Raw genomic sequence first — 16692 nt, 5'->3', positions numbered from 1 at the left:
TGTTGACCGGGTCAGGAGCTCTGGCTGCCTCAGTTTCCCAGTTCCCAGTTCATTTGATATTAATAATGTTGGGCCCCACCGGAGTCGAGATAAGAAATGCTTCACGTGAAAGCTGAAATATAGGGGCCCAGCCGAGAGCTTTATTCGGGGAATATACTTAAACCAAAGGGGTTTAAAGAGGTTTCGGGGTGCCTAAGGCCCTCTGCACTCGTTCAAGGTCAGAAACTGGGTCACAGCCCCGGACTTGTTGCTTTTGGTCTGCTCATTAACATGGCAGCGTGTGGAAAGAGTCTCATTAAAAGCGCGGCTTTGCCGCTTTCCCCGTGTAAATGCATAAATGGTAAATGAAATTGCAACTGTTGGTGGGGTTGTAAAATGGAAACCCCTCAGGTTGTCATGCATTTACTTTTCCGTCTTTTTTTTTAGCAATTTCTCTGACTTCCACCCATCACTCGCTACCAATTTAAATTCAACAAAAAACTCTGATAAAAAATGTGACGCCAACTAACAAAAACAATTTCCGCTTGCCCCGCCCGTTAAGCTCATGTGCATGCCGCCACCCAGCTTTTCCCGGTGGGTGGTGGGTGGTGGCAGATGGGTGCACCACCCGCTTTTCCGCCCGCTTGGAACAACAGCCTTGGGCTCGCTTGTTTGAGATTCAGCTTCCGGCAAGCATTTTAATTTTTTGTGCCACGTGGGGGATTCTTTTGCACTTCCCTCTGCGACTCTTCCTTCTCGCGCCCGTTCTTTCTTCCCTTCTTGCTTTCTTTTCTGCCTTTCTTCGCTGCTTTTGTCTTTGTTGTTCTTCTCCCTCGGCGTGTTTTCTTTTCAGCTCGTTCCACTGCGCTCTTGTTGTTGTTTCGGGCATAAAGAAAATGGCGGTACTCACGAACACCCCAGATGTACATACATACGTAATTATGCGTGTCGCCGCAGAAACCTCGAGGTGGAAAAGTGGGAGGCAGGAGGTCCTCTGGGTGGCAAAGTGGGTGGAAAGACCTTGTCTTCGAATTATCTTCGAGATGAGCACGTGATGTGTGTGAGTCAAAAAGAATCTGATAAGGGATAAGGTATCCTTGAGCTCAGACATTGGGAATTTTAATTATACCGCTTTATACCGCTAACCACTTTCTAATATAGTTTTTAGTACTATCTAACACATGGAAGATATTTACATAAAGTAAATCTGACGTTAAATTAAATATATAAGGTGAATCATGCTATAATAATAGACAAGCTATATTGAAAAGTAGTCATGAGTAAGAGAATATTCATATCGTGAAATAGTATTGAATAATAATTATAATCACGAGCCCATCTCTAGTTTATCTATTTCATCGGGAAAATTCTCCACCACAACCTTATTTATTGCACGGAGAGGGGAATAGAGCTTTCCAAATTTTCATGCCGTTGACACAAGGTAATTGTATTTTTTATGCCAGAGTCTCGGGCACTTTTCCCTCTGGGGATAAGTTCTGCAGCTAATGTATTTTTATTATTCCTACGCTTTTGCATTTAAAATGCATTTTCTGCTTTTGTTCCGACTGGACGGATTGTTTTTGTAGAACTGCTGTTGTTCTTACAGCTTCGATGCTTTGATAGACTGCCACGGTGTCCTTTGTCTGGGTCTCAAAACCAGACTGGGTCCTTTCCCCGGCTATTATTCTTCCATTTCCATTTCTGCTTTCCTTAAATTCCACAATTCGAGGCTTGGGTTTTTTCCTAAATTAGCGCAGGCCGCACGTGATTTCGATTCCGCCTTAAGCTATGTGCACATAGAGTATACGGTCTGCCCTCACACATCCCTACGTACGTCAATTGAAAATCAAGACTGACAAAAACTTTGCTCCTCAATTACAATTAAGATGGAGATGTTGTGCTCGAATTGAATTTTCAGTTCGCACACTTCCCTCCGTTTGCCCCAAAAGCTTCGATTTCGCCCTCTGTAAATTTATTTCCTCCTCCAGTCCACTCCCCTTTGCGATTTCTTTTCCCTTTTTCAACATTTGCTTTGATTGCACTGCAATCATGGCATAAAAATCAAACCAAAACGAGTGCAACGCAGGGCAGTCGGGCGATAGAGGGTTAAGGGGTATCTGGTCGGTTTGCTGACGTCCTGACAGCGCGTGCGAAGTCCCAACTTTGTTTTGCCCGAAAGTTAATTATCTAAAACGTATTTCTGGCTTTTTCGTTTGGTACCGAGAAAAATAAATCGTTATAAAATGGTATTATTCTATAAACAAAAGGTTGAAGTGGATCAAAAGTAAAAGTATTTGATTTTGAATAGATCTTTAAATAAATATATGTATATTTTTTTAAATGTTCATTTCATGTGCAAAAGAGTTCAGAACTTTTCAAGACAACAGATTGAACTTTTAAATTCTTAGTTGCTCCTGAGGTTGTTTATGCCAATAGTTCGTGTTTACTTTGTTTGTTAAAGTATAAAATAGAGTTCCCTATACAAGAGACTTTGGGAAAGCCATTAAAATATGCACGTAGGCTCACAGGAAAATGGGTTCCTGATAGTTTTTACTTCACTCAAGTGTCAAGAGGTTTTTGTTGCATCAACTTACCAATATTATTTGGATATATGACTGGCAGGGTGCCATCCTTTTGATATCTGGGCGGCGGCATATCCGAGCCCTCAACGAGATACGTGGACGCCGCCTTTTTGCGCGCCTCGTCCTGCGAATAAAGAGGGATAGGAGCCGAGTTAAGAGCGGCAGATGCGACACGGCCGGGTATATATCAATTTATATTCCCATTCCCATTTGAGTAATGCCCCGTAATTACTCCACACTTTGCTTTTTGGCATACTTTGGCAAAGGCGTTGAAAGTCGTTGGCGCGTAATTGACAGCCACAATGACAGCGGCGACACACGGACAGCGAGGACATCCAGGACAACTGGGACGACAAGGACGAGGCCCAAGGACACCCGGATCGGATCGGGGACTGATTTATAACACGCGCGGTCGCAGTTTACGCACTTTACATACTTTTACTCCAGCTTCTGCGGGTTAGGCAGTTGCTGCGGTTTTCCGCCGCTGCAAGATTACGGCGATAATAAATGATTTTAATAATTTGAAACGATTTGTTTGAAGCGCTTCCCGGTCTCAGACCCGCGGACTCAAGAGCCAGACTCGCAGCCTGTTTTATTCTCCGCTTTGGCCCACTCGCCGGCTCATCATTATCATCATCAGCGTCGCGTAATTAATCACGACGTCTTAGCGACGACGTCGGCATGCCGCTTCCGTTTCCGCTCCGCTGGTCTGGACCTGTTCTTGGGCTTAATCTTGGTCGGGTCTGGTCTGAGTTGGTCTGGTCTGGTCTGGGCCTGGTCTGGCACTTCCTGCCTTTCACTCGGGAAGCTCTCGTTTCGAGCATTTGCAATAATTGAAAACCCAGGGCCCCAGGCCAAGGGAAGACCCCCCTCAATAATAAGAGTTAGTCAGACTTCCTTGAACCGAACCAAGCCCTATCATGCCTTAAATTTGTTTTGTGGCTTATTAACTGCTTTGTAGTTATATTTAAGCCATCTCCGGAATATTTGTTTCATCTTTGGAATCCACCTGAAGCTATTTTCCGGCTTCCGAGTCATTTTCTAGCATTCTTTTAAAGGCTTAGAATCTTTAAACAATTAGATTAGGTGGCTTTTTTTAAAGGGGAACTACAACCATCAAATATTCTTTAAAAAGTGTTTGGTTTTGAGGTTTAAGACCTTTAACTTTGGGTTTCTATTATAAATTGTTTAAAATGTTGAATATTTACGATAGTAAATATGGTATTATAGGTTCACTAGAGTAGTAACAAAACTGAAATTTATTTTAATTTGATTCTACTTATAAAAATGAATAACATGTAAAAACCAACTTGCTATAGCTCATGCCCATTGTTAGCATTTAGTTTATAATTACTTGTTAGCATTATATAAATAAATAAATAAATAAATTTAAAAAACAATATATAACAATTTTATGGCTCTTCTTGAATTCTATCTATCATTCCCCTATATCTAAGTAAACTATCCTTTTTTTTAGACCCTACCTATATCATCAGAAGTATAGAAGTGCATTCAAAATAGGTGTGATTGATAAAAGCCCACCGAGTAGAAAGCAATATTTAAATTGAATGACTTCGGGGAAATCGCACCATTCTCCGTCGGTGGAAATGCCAAGTGACGCCCCTGCGCTTCAGGACATCTATTTAGCAATGGAAAATGCCTAAAATGCCAGACGATTTTCCACTGCTGGCTCTTTCCTTTCCACCCTTTCCCCAGTTCTGTTCGTTTTTGTGCCCATTCACAAATTGCATATTCATGCTCATCCAAAAAAATGGACAAAAATGGCAAAAAGTTGGAGCAAAAATAGGAAAGGCAAAAAATAGTCGCTTCAGGTAGGTCCGTGTGTACTCACAATATATTCCGGCTGGCTGCTGCCCTCATTGGAGTAGGACTCGCTCTTCTCCGAAACGCTGGACAGCGTCTCGCCGGTTACGGTGTCATTATACGAACTGGGCGCGTACATCTCGATGGTTGCCGTTTTTGCCGGTTGATTTGTAGTTTCCGCCACTGTATTCCAACGGATCGGGACGGAAAAAAGGAATTCCGACGCCACGAGGAACGGCCAGGTATGCGCACAAATATTGAAAAGGTGTAATTGGCAGTGACATCCCGAAAATTGATGATTCGCAGCGGTGCCAGGCGGGGATTGGGGCACGGGATATGGGGCATGGGTTTTTTGCGGGCGTTGATGCAGTGCGCCAGAAGGTGGATATGAGGTGGCCAATTGTGTTGTAGTTGCAGGTTCGGGCAATGCAAATCAAATGCAAATAGCCAAGATTGTCAAAGTGCCAGAAACAGGAGTGGATATTTGGGGGCGTGGGTGGATAATGGGCGGGGTGTTTACACGGGTCGCAGGCATTGCGTTAATTATTCACATTTGTCGCAGCATTCGTTGATGTGCATTTCGATGCCGGGTCGCAAAAGTAAGGCACATCGGGAAATACAAATGAGTTGACAGCCGGGCAAAGGTGAAATGCAATTAAATGATTTATGACACATTTTCCGCAAAAGTTAACACGTGTTTGCCGCAAAGTGGAGTCCATTATTGTAGCACGTTCCAGTTGCGAGGCGATGGTATATGGAAAGTATATAATAATGGTAAACATTATAGGTTATATTTTAAAGATATGCAATGTTCCTGGCTGTTGCTGCTGCTGTACGGGGAAATTGGGTCTTTTTCTACCTTTAATCCTGTGCAAACTGAATAAAATATTGACACATATGACCGAGTGATTGAACTCGAAGTTTGCTCTCCCTTTCCAAATAAAACAACACAATCAAACCATAAAAAATAAAAAGTTATGTTTTAAATTAGTCTACATGGCATTTTTTAGATCGTATTGCCATTCTATCGTGTACACTTTAGGCTTCTGTTGTTCCTCGGCGTTTTTTCCAGGCTGCCACAGAATTTATAACGATTACGGGCTGAGCGGAGTCAGCAGAAAGGCAAAAAGCCATAGACACGTGTGGTTCCATGTGACCCCCTTTCTCCCAGGTACCCCCTGATACGATGCGATGGCGATAGGTAAATGGTAATGGTAAATGGACATTACCCTGCCACTCAGCTGCTATCGCCATCATTGCCATCATCGTCGACCTCAAGCTATGCAAAGATATAATGGTCCTACGCTTTCTTAATAATACATTTCCCAGGCTGTGTAAGAGGATATATGGGGGCCTGGGCGGCACGTCCTCCGGTTACGTGACATGCGGGGACTATTAGTCGATAAAATTGCCGTTTTCTGTTAATTTGCACAAAGAACATTGAATGTTGGGGAGTTATCAAAATTACTTTATACACGTTTGTGTCCAGTTGCCCTGTTGTCGATGTCGGTGTACGAGTATAATGAATATTTAACAAATTGCAGCCGAATATTCGAGAGCAAATTGCTTTGTTCTGTCTCCATTTCGTGTGTACTCCTGTTGTTTGTTTGTGCTGCCGATGCTTCAATTTGCATTTTTTATGATTGACCAACATTCGTTGTGTTTTAATTCATTAAACATATGCACACGCAATTCGGAATCTATGCACTTTTGTGTGGGCACTCATAGGGAAAAAATTAAAAATTGAAAATGCATTTAAATGCTGGGCCGCAGTCCTGAACGGCTCAGATATCTGTTCCCGGCCTGCCGATGACAGGGCCCTATATATCTCTCTGTACATATAGCAATACGTGTGTGTATCCTGCGAAAGCTCACTGATTTTATGGCTTAGTGAGTTAAAAACATTTTTCGGCATTTGTCAGTTGTTTTATTTATGACGACAAACGAGTGGCAGGCAGAAGGGCGTTCCGGGGCAGGGACATTTAAAATAATAGACCTGGCTTTAATCAATTAAGGCAATTAAAAACATGACCGCTGCCTACACGAGTGTGTTTATTCGGATAGAGAGCAGGGCCCTCATAAATGTATTTACCAAACAAAAGTTTAGATTGGGTTGTAAAAAGAGTGTTTGAAGGGGGATTACCCTGCGTTATTATGTGACTAATTTTTCGTAATTTTCGATCGAAGGATTTCTAGCTTTTATAGGGGTAAGATTAAAATAAATATGTTTTATGTTATTAGGAACTATAATATTCCACGGTGAAACATTTAATATTTTTAAAATGCATGTAAACACAAGGAGATTTCCCTTTTTAACCTCAGTGTATGCATATGCTTCTTGGAAATGCATAGATTAGTCAGTGCTCAGCATGAATATTTCATGATATTTAAAAGCCTTAGTTGGTTTTTGATGTACTGCTTTTTGGTTTATGCCCCCGAGCCCCAAAACACCACACAGCCTAAGCGCGATTTACCGGAAAACTCGTGGTCCAGACAGACAGCTGGCAGAATGTGCGACCCCTTGGCAGGGTATTAATGGTCGGCGGGCGGGCTTATCGCCCTCCGACGTTCTGCTGACCCAAACAGACGGGAAATAATCCGCTCTCGCATTCCGCCCGTTGTTTTTCTTTTTGCCACTGCACTTTGCGGCTCCGCCACGCCGCACGGAGATTACAAATTTTGCACTTATGCCACGAAAAGCCCGGCCGGATCTCTTTCTATATGCGTATCTACATATATATACGTATGTGGGGCGCGGCTTAGACAGATTCTGTGGTCATCTGGGCACGTTAATGACGGCGACGTCTGCTTTGAAGGTCTTTTCTGGTAAGCCTGTCCTGGCGACAGCTCTCAATTATTCGCTGGCCGGACTTGCGGTATGCCGCTGTGGATTTCCCGCTTTGTGCCATTTGAATGTACCGGCTGCCGAGGCATTCCCATAAGCGCTTTGTTTCTGGGTCCGGCGAATTTATGAACTCCCGTTCCCCGCCGCCAATGGATCCCCTCTTCCCCGGCCTGTCACGGCCAGTTGCCTAAGCAGCAAACTTTTCGACATTGCTGAGCCAGCCCTGTGGCGCCCGGACCTCCTCGATTTGGCCAGATTTTCCCGATTTCCCTGACCACGACAGCCTGTGCGCTTATCTGCTCAGATTCGATGTCGCAGCTCTCTCACGCACGCCAGAAGCCCCATTCCCACTCCCGTTCCCAGTCCCAATCCCCTGGTCCCCGTCAATTGTTTAAAGAGTGTCAAAGTCAAGTGCTCGCCAGTGGGGCGGCCAGCGGGATTGGGCCATGTTGGTAGTGGTCGAGGGGCCTATGGACTGCCCGGCTGGGTGGTCTTATCGCTGGTGGCAACGTTGGCATAAAAGTTTCGCCCCGCCAAGTCGTAAAAGTGTCGCACTCAACTATATCCCCAAGAACGGGTTGCGGGCCATTTCACTTTTGGGCCCTGCACTCGCTCTAAAGTTTCACTCCTGGCCCAGAGATAATACACCCTTCGTGTTGATGGGTGCTCTCTATTTCCTATTTGGGCTGTTGGAAAAGTTGGCTCTTTTTTGTGCCGCGAAATCTATTGCCATGTGGGCCTGGGCCCATGCCCCTAACTTTGTTAACCACTCACGAATGCCCCGGACCAATTGTTTGATGCAACTCCTCTTTGGCTTTTAAGTGGGCCATGGAAAGTGCACTTGGAAAGACCTTTCGGTTGTTTAAGGCAAACAGGAGGGTAAATTATAAGGGAAAAGGTATAGGGAGTGTTGATCAGAGATCTTAAAGGATAGGTAAGATCATTAAAAACTAATAATATCTAAAATATAATGAAAATCCGGGAGTTCTGATTTAGTTATTATTTACTCATTTTAAAATCAGATCCCCCATTCTAGGCCAAACTTTTGCCCTCAGTGTAAGGGGCCAGGCGAAAGGCAATAAACATTAGAGATGGCGCTATTCGGGATATTCCGGCTCAGGCCCAGCTCATACGAGAATGAAATATGTGGCACTGGGCATTGACTGTGGCTGCGGCGATGCGATGGTCACTGCCGCTCCCTTGTTCATGGCTGCTGTGGTCGATGACCGGCAATGGAATGGACGGAGGTCCTCGGATGGAGGACTCCGGACTCCGGACTCCGGACTGGGGACGACCAGCAGTCGGCGACGGAGCTGAACCACTGAACCAGCTGCCAACCGCAGACTTTTGGCATAGTTTATCGGACAGCGACAACTACAGCGAAAGGCTTCTTAGGCGGCCTCTAGTGCGGTTGGGCTTTTGGTTTGCCGAAGAGTAGGTTTTTCGTTCGGACTCGGACTTGGGTTTGGGTTCAGGATGAGATGGGATGAGATAGCTGGGCGGCGGGATGGATTTCCTTTCTGTGCGCCATGCGGCATTTTGACACAAAGGCACAAATGCACATTAAAAATGCATATCCGAGGGCTGCAACAAAAACACAAGTCAAGTTTCGCCAGCGAAAACATTGAAATATGCAGAGAGATATCCCCCGACAGGGTCCTCCAACTCCCACTCCCAAGCCCCCACCTCCATCTCCACCTCCATCTCCGCCTCCGCCGGCTGGCCAACGCACCAGTTTCTCTGACAACTTCACAAAAAATGGGGAAAAAAGGCGAAATGGATGGAAAAATTGTGAACACTGAAAACGGGAAAAGTAAAAATCCTTTTGGGCATTGTCAGTTATCGGCTTTTGACAGGGATAAGGGGCTGGCGGTACGGAATCGGGATCGGGAGTGGGACGGGGAACGGGGAACGGGAACTCCCCACTCCCCCGACATTGTCATAAAAATGTTGTTCCTTCCAGGAGGGTTTTCCTCCGCTTTTCGTTTTCGTTGCTGTGTTTGTTTGCAACAAGACTGAAATATGAATTTTCTTTTGTGTGGAGCGGGATTGCATTCATATCCCGGCACTCGCCATTTGTTCAACTGTGCCGCACTGGCAACGAAAGACAGAAATAATGGAGTCTGGCCCGGCCTGGGATTCTTAGGGAAATTTCTTATTTATGTCCTGCGGCTGTAGTTCATGCTACTCGTGCTTCCCGTTTGAAAATGTCAAAAAATAACTGGCCCACATTTTGTTCCCCCGATTAAGTCAGTTTAGTTTAGTTTCGGGGCGAGTCGCCCCCCTTTTTGCTCGCCTAATGAATCAAAAGTTTTCAGTGAAAGAGCCCGAGATGTTAATCAACTCATAACTCAAATGTTTACGCAAACTGAACGACTGAGCACATATAAGAGAGCTGCAAATATGACACTGTGTTGTTCTTATATGGTGCCAAACACCCTGCTTAAACAAAACTCTGAAAGTCTGGTTTCCAAAACGAAATAAAATGTGGAGTTATGAGCATAGATAAGTTATGCATTTTTGGAACTTAAATAATAGCAAAATTATCCAGCTAGCTATGAGAAATTGGTTTTAAAATAGCCTAAACACTCTTTTTTTGTTTTTAATAAATCAAAAAATGCTGAGTTTTTCGGAATTTCGAGTATCTAGTTACACAAACGGACTTCTGCACTTGCATAAATTTCGAGAATTTTGTTCAGGCTTATTGCATCGCGATGCAGCATCAGTTGCTGCCCTACTCATTCACTCCTGCTCAATGGAAATAATTTGGTTAGCCAGCAACGACGCTGCGTGTTGCATGTCGACTGGCGGCACGTAAAAGAGATTCGGTGCTGGCACATTGCGTATACGCCACGTCTCAAATTTGCCAGTTGGATAGAATGGCAAGGAAAAGCTGTCCCGGCGAATGGTAACAATTGCTGATGGCGCCGTCAGAGTTTCCATTTTAAAGTTGGCTCCACTCTAGGGGTGAAAAATAATTTCGTTTTAATAAACAACCCTCGGCAAACATGTCCGACACTTGTCGACACGTGCTCCCCGACCTCTGAACCTGAGTCCCGTCGCCCGTGGAGCCGAGAAAGCAATCTGATTTCCGGAAGATTGTGCATTCAGCTAAGAAAACGATGCACATTTGTCTTGCTGGCTGTCCGGGTCTCTTGTTCGATAAACAGCAGCACTTGGCTGCCGGGTGCCCAGGATGCCTCATTATTTTCTGTCATCATTATACTCCGAGCCGGAGACTTCTGGCCCTGCCTGCTCCATCCCGGCCACGCTTGGCATTGGTTGCTGGCGGAAATTACAAGAAGCCAAGGCGGGAAAGTGATCCGGGTGGAGTGGATCCCCGTCCTGGGAGCCTGCGTATGCAGGAAATTGTTTAGTGAGCTTCATAAAGGGGGCCGGCCTGCCTTCTTGCGTCCTTAGTGGGCACCGGAAGCTGCACAACGCGCTCGCTTCCGCATCCGGCGGTGTCACGGAAGTGGTGCCAGCTGCCAGTGCAACATGGCGATGCAATTGTCTAGTGGCATTCGGGATTCGGAATCCGGAATTCGGTGTTCGAAACTTGGACTGTCAGCCCCGCACAGGAATAACCCCAATCAAAAGGCTAGTCCCAAGACAACAGGCAGAGCAAATAAGCCAGTACATCAGAACCGAGTATAAACCGCCCACATAATAGTCATAATAAAAATAAATAATAATAAATAATAATAACCTTTCTTGCGGCGCTGATGCACAAAGAACCAGGCAACCAGCGACGCGTTGACCAGGAGAAAGCCAAATGCCGCCAGGGAGATGCCAATTATGACCAGATTCGGTGTGTTGCTGGAGTCCTCGGTTAACTCGGCTGGCATCAGTTCAAGTCCTTGACAAAACGAGCCATGGAAAAAGTAAAAAATATGGTTGCAGAAATAAAACAATAAATAAATGCGAAATGAAATGAGAAATTGTAATAAAAAGGAATAATATCGTGAGGAATAAAAATATAAAATGGCGCAGAGCATAGCAATGAACGCGCTGCCCCAGTTCCCAGTTCCCAGCACCCAATTTACCAGCTCCGAGCTCCCAGCTTCGGACTCGTGGATTCGGCTATGGATTCCGACCCGGAGACGGGGTCGAGGGTCAAATTCGGTTGGCATGGCGAGCACACGCAGCGAAATCAAATAAAGAGACCGACTAGCGACCAGCGAGTGACGCAAATCACGTAGAGGCTGCGAAGCGAAGCCGGAACATGTGATGGCAAATGAAATTAGCGACGCCATCGCCATTCCACAGCGATTCCCATCGCGATGTCCATTCCCATTCCCACTCCCATTCCCATAGCCGTTTCCTTTCCGGTTCTATCCACAATTGCTGACCACCGGGCACGTGCGCTGACAACGCCCACAAATTAAAAGAAAATAACGGAGGCGACTGCGGGCCGAGCCGTGGGAATTAGAAATTCAAATGCCCACGGACATGGACTCCAGCTCCCATGCCTTTCAGACCCAACTATGCCTCGCCATTAGGCCCCATCTTGGTCGATTGCAACAATGCCAGCACACTGAGATCATGACCCTGGGAAAAAGTATAATCTTACTGGTAACATTTTAAGGTTTGAAAAACCAAATTAATCAAAATGTAATGTTAACTGAAAATATGTAACATGCTAGTCACTCCAATGTGTCTTTCAGAATCCCTAATAATTGTAAGCTACTGTGGATCTAAGATCAGTTATTATGTACTTATCCGTAAGCTATAACTTTAAGCTGGGCTAGATATATAAGTATGGTGTAAATATGTAAAGATCTCTTTAGCTGCAGCTATCTAACAATCCATCTTTGATAAAAAATGAAGTTCAGGATTGACCCTATATCATTTCTCCCCGTGTGGCAGCAGCAGCAGCAGCAGCCGCAGGATTCGCGGTGGAAACGGATCCCCTCACCTCGCTTGAGGCGCTTCTCGTTCCGTTTGTGCAGACAGCAGCCGATGACAAACACGTTGAGCAGGACGACGACGATGCCGGCGCCCACGCCCACCAGGAGCATGCCCGATGTGCCGCCCAGCGGCGTCTGGCTGGTGGTCGGCGGTCCGCCTCCCAGCGACGAGGCCGGATGCGAGGGGGGCGGGGCTTCTGCCGGTGGAATGGATGGATAGATGGACATTGTGGGGATTGCGGCCGTTTGCGGTGGTCGCGTCGTCGGTGTCGTTGACGTTGTTGATGGTCGTAATGCAATTCCAATTAAGAGCAGCAGGGTCGGGACGAGATCATTGGGTGAGACAACAAATCGGATCCTGGCGGCTTCGTATGCCCCCACGGCCATTTCTTACGCTTCATAATCTATAGTAGCGCCCATTTGAATTGCTAAGTCGGTGGTGGTACAGGTCGCAGTTGAAAGGGTGAATGGCTACATAAAGGTGTTCTAACATTTTAATGGGATGTGTTCCTGGTTCAATACTGATTTCAGGAAATTCTGATTCTTGATACTACTTAGAATTTGTATTATGTGTGGTATAACTTGTACCTTGACCTTTGAAAATCTATCGTGATGGTTTGTATTCCCCTTTTAAATTATATGTTTTAATTTGGAGTATAAAGGCATGTTAGTTAGTCAAATACTAATGTCGTAAACCAAAACTGATTTAAAATCTCTGATTTATTTGTAACTTTGTATGCAACTCAACCAGTCCGGCGGCAGTAATAAAATCCTCGTCTGGACTAATTTCACTTCATCAATTATTTCGGTTGACTCATTCCATGCGTGCTTCTAATTAGGCTGATAGCTGCTTATCATACTGGCTAGCTAATTAATTCCACAAATCTGCCGACTCGTTGCCGGACAACTGGCCCGGCACCACCACCTCCTCCTGCTCCCTTTTAGTTACCCATGCGATGGTACGGTTCTTCCGATTCCGCCGAATCGAACCCGTGCTCCAGTGGCCATAAAAGCCAAATGGCGGACTCGCATAAATCAATGTCAGCATCGCTGACCGAGTGCTCCACTCGCGGCCAATTTGAATGCTGTGCTGAGGACTTACCTTTGGTCTCGGCCCGTGCCAAATCCGGCAGGTAGGAGCTCTGGCCCAGCTCGTTGTAGGACATCACCGAGAACAGATAGAGCGTATTCATGCGCAGCCCGCCGATGGTCAGCTTGTGGCTGTTGGGCAGCCCATCGATGTATTTGTACTGCTCGCGGTCGACCATCCTGCAAGTGAGGAGGCAGAGTGCAATTCCATTAGTGCCAGGAGCCGTGACAGTTGCACACAGGAAAATGTGTATGATGTGTAATGACTAAGGTTTATTTACTCTGTTATTTTAAAAATACTGATATACCTAATTAACCTAAATGTTTCAACTATCTTCTTAGCATTAAAAAAATTTAAATTTAATATTGAGAAATGGCAGTTCTTGGATCTCCTCCATAAGAAAATTCTCTACAATCGAAATTGAGAAAATATTCTATATGAATACTATACTGCTAAAAGAGCAAGATAGCAATGATTAAAAACTCTCCGAAATCGATAAAGAGTTCAAAAATAAAGGTTTCGGACATATCAAAGTAATACTCGCCTTTCTAGATAGTATTGATTCTGAACTTCATCAACTAATTTCCCTGGGTAGTATTAAAATAATACTTTTCGGAAGAGATTCTAAGGCCCCTATAAAATTGTTCTCCGTGCATGATTTCCATATGCCAAAACATCCAATATCACTCACCTATAGCGCACGCGATATGAGGCCTTGAGGCCACCATCGAAGCCCGGTATCCAGGCCACGGTGACCGTGTCGTGGGTGACGTTCAGGATATTGAGGCTGAGGGGTGGGTCGGGCGGCGAGGTGATTTCCAGGCGCACCGTCTCCACCGCCTCGCCCAGGTCGTTCCTGGCCACGCACTCGTAGGCCCCGTAGTCCGCCGGCGCCACTTTGTCCACGATTAGCGTGGACTCGTAGGTCAGCGAGTCAATCTTGCGCTCCTCCACTTCGTACTTGTACGTTCGGTTGATGGGAAGGTCCTTCTTTTCCTGGCGCCAGATGAACTGCGGCTTGGGCGACCCTTGTGCCCGGCAGGGCAGCCGACCCCGCTCTCCTGTCCCGCTGGCAGCTCGCAGGAGCGTGGGTGCTTTGGCAATCTCAGGAGCAACTGGAGGAGGCGCAGGTCGGGTTACGTGAAGGTAGAAATAATAAGAAAATGAAATATGTAAGACCACTTACACTTGACAATCAGCAGGATGTCGCGGTTAGTCGGATTGGCCACACGATTGTCGGCCACGCACCGGAAGTTGCCCACATCCGCGCGCTGCGCATCCTTGATGTGCAGGTAGGAGGTGCCGTTCGCAAAGGTCGTCGATGTCTTCACGGTCATGTCGTAGCCCACCCGCTCCCACTTCACATGCTCGTCGCTCAGCGGTTTGCCCTCCACGCTGCAGGACAGCATTGCGTCCTCGCCGGGATTGACAATGATGTTCTCCGACACCGACTTGATGGTGGTTCCGTCTGTGGGGCGGAATCCGAATTAGTCCGATTAGGGAAATCTCACAGAGTGGCAGGAGTGGTACTCACATTCCACCACCACGGTGATGTTGAGGGTGGCCTTTCCCTGCGAGTTGGAGGCGCTGCAGGAGTAGATCCCCGCATCGTCCCGGTGCAGGCGGGTGAAGTTCAGGCTTCCACCGTCCGCAAAGATGCGATGCTCGCCGTCCTGCGGAATGGTGGCCCCATCCTTGGTCCACTTGTAGGCCACCGGCGTGGGATTGGCCTGCGTTTGGAGCGACACCTGCAGCGATTCGCCCTCCACGCCCACCGCCGTGGACGAGGGCGGCGGCACGAACTTAGGTCGATCTGGGGGTTAAAGGTAAAGGCCATACAAATCTATTATAGCTGACGGAGCAATCTCTTTGGGTTACTTTAATCTCACTTTTCAATACTTCTTAATGTTTTAGGGTTAACAAACTCTTCGAAACTGATTCAATGAACTTTAAGAGTAGTGGGTTTGGGAAGTAACTAATGTTTAAAGTATTTTGTCTTAATAAATTCTATTGTTCCTGTATTGTTAGTTTATGAAATTCGACAACACAATGAATTTAATAAATCAACAATTATTGCTCGTTTTAAGAAAAATTTCGTACTTCGTTTGCGTATAACTCACAATTGACTTACGAATAAATCAGACTTGAATTGTAGAAATAATAAAAGTTTGATTTCCATTAAAAGTATAATATATTCTGACATACAGCCACACAATACAGCCCACATTCATATACATTTCATACATAAATTTATTAAAATTATTGTTTGTTTTGATAACGCTCTCAAGTTAAGAAATTTGGTTTAAGAATAAAACGTTCTTGAAATCAGAATTTTTAGTTTGTGCTTAAAGCAAGCGCAGAGTGGATAGCCCCACAACGTAACTTATAGATTCGACTGGCGATTGCAGAGCCCGTCTAATTGAGCAATTAGGCGGGACGTACTTACACAGGACATCCAGGCTGACCGCCTCGTGGACGCTCCGCTGGAGAGCTTGGTTGGCGCTCTGGCAGGTGTAGACCTGGCCGTTCATTTCCTGTGTGACGTTCACCCTGAACTCCAGCGTGGAGACCGTGCCGCCCCAGAGACCCGGCTTGGACGTGTTATTAATGCCTGTGGGTCGGGAAAGGGAATGGAATGCCGGCGGTTCCGGTGGGCGGACAGGGACACAGGATTCGGATCAGGATCGGGCGGGGCAATGGCAAGGGATGGCAAGGGGAGTGGGAATGGGGGCAGAGAAGAAATGGGCGTAATTTTAGTGACTGGCAAGCGAACCGGATGTTGTCGTGGAAACGCCTCGCACCAACAAAGTGCAATGGCGGCGCCGGCAAGTCCATGGCGAATGGCGAATTGCGATGGGCAAACTTCCAATTGCCAAATCGCTTGGCCAGGCCCAAAGAGCCAAGCAGGCCAAGCCATTCCGTACGTACCTTCGATGGGGATGCCGTCCTTCCACCAGGACAGCTTTGCCGGCGGATTGCTGGAGCTGGAGTCGCAGATGATGGCTGCCTCCATGCCAGGTCGCAGTTCTTCCGGTTCAATGCGTATTTTGACCGTCTCCGGGGCAACTGAAAGAGCACACACACCAGTGGATATTAAGAAAGGACGCAGGAGCCGGTAAGTCCCCCTGCCCAAGTATTTTAAGCACAGCACTGCACTGGCAACATAATATTGAGTATTTCAAATCATTTCGAATATATATTTAATTTGGGAGTCCCTTTTTATTTTTTCCCCTAGCAATTTGATGGCAAATTTGATACTGGTCATAAATGTTGGATCGCCTCTGCTAATAGAGCTATGAAAAAATATTGTAAATTTTTCGGACCCTTTATCTGTTTGCTTTAAACAGCAGATAAACCACAATTAAATTGAACCCCCCCACTAAATTAATTAAATTTTCCTGAGATCTTAAACAAAAAAATCATTAAAGAAAATCTGCAAAAGTTTGTTTTCCTAAATAACTT

At 45.9% G+C, this 16692-nt stretch overlaps 1 protein-coding gene across 3 annotated transcripts in view; it reads right to left on the bottom strand.

The window, feature by feature from the left end:
* sns (sticks and stones) overlaps positions 1 to 16692 on the bottom strand; it is a 62596-nt gene that overhangs the window by 11511 nt on the left and 34393 nt on the right. Inside the window, exons 11-20 of one of the 3 annotated variants that reach the window (XM_036813914.3) lie at positions 16159 to 16296; positions 15677 to 15841; positions 14765 to 15043; positions 14417 to 14698; positions 13922 to 14345; positions 13243 to 13409; positions 12149 to 12337; positions 10940 to 11089; positions 4414 to 4568; positions 2574 to 2685 (exon numbers count right to left, since the gene is read on the bottom strand). In XM_036813914.3, coding sequence (XP_036669809.2) covers positions 2574 to 2685; positions 4414 to 4568; positions 10940 to 11089; positions 12149 to 12337; positions 13243 to 13409; positions 13922 to 14345; positions 14417 to 14698; positions 14765 to 15043; positions 15677 to 15841; positions 16159 to 16296 — 2061 coding nt within the window. The remainder of the gene's footprint in view (positions 1 to 2573; positions 2686 to 4413; positions 4569 to 10939; positions 11090 to 12148; positions 12338 to 13242; positions 13410 to 13921; positions 14346 to 14416; positions 14699 to 14764; positions 15044 to 15676; positions 15842 to 16158; positions 16297 to 16692) is intronic. The other 2 variants (XM_036813912.3, XM_036813913.3) reach the window with 2 other exon arrangements.

This window comes from Drosophila suzukii, chromosome 2R (genome assembly GCF_043229965.1).
Source record: "Drosophila suzukii chromosome 2R, CBGP_Dsuzu_IsoJpt1.0, whole genome shotgun sequence".
Taxonomy (NCBI): Eukaryota; Metazoa; Arthropoda; class Insecta; order Diptera; family Drosophilidae; genus Drosophila; species Drosophila suzukii.
This window is presented reverse-complemented; position numbering and strand designations above follow the sequence as displayed.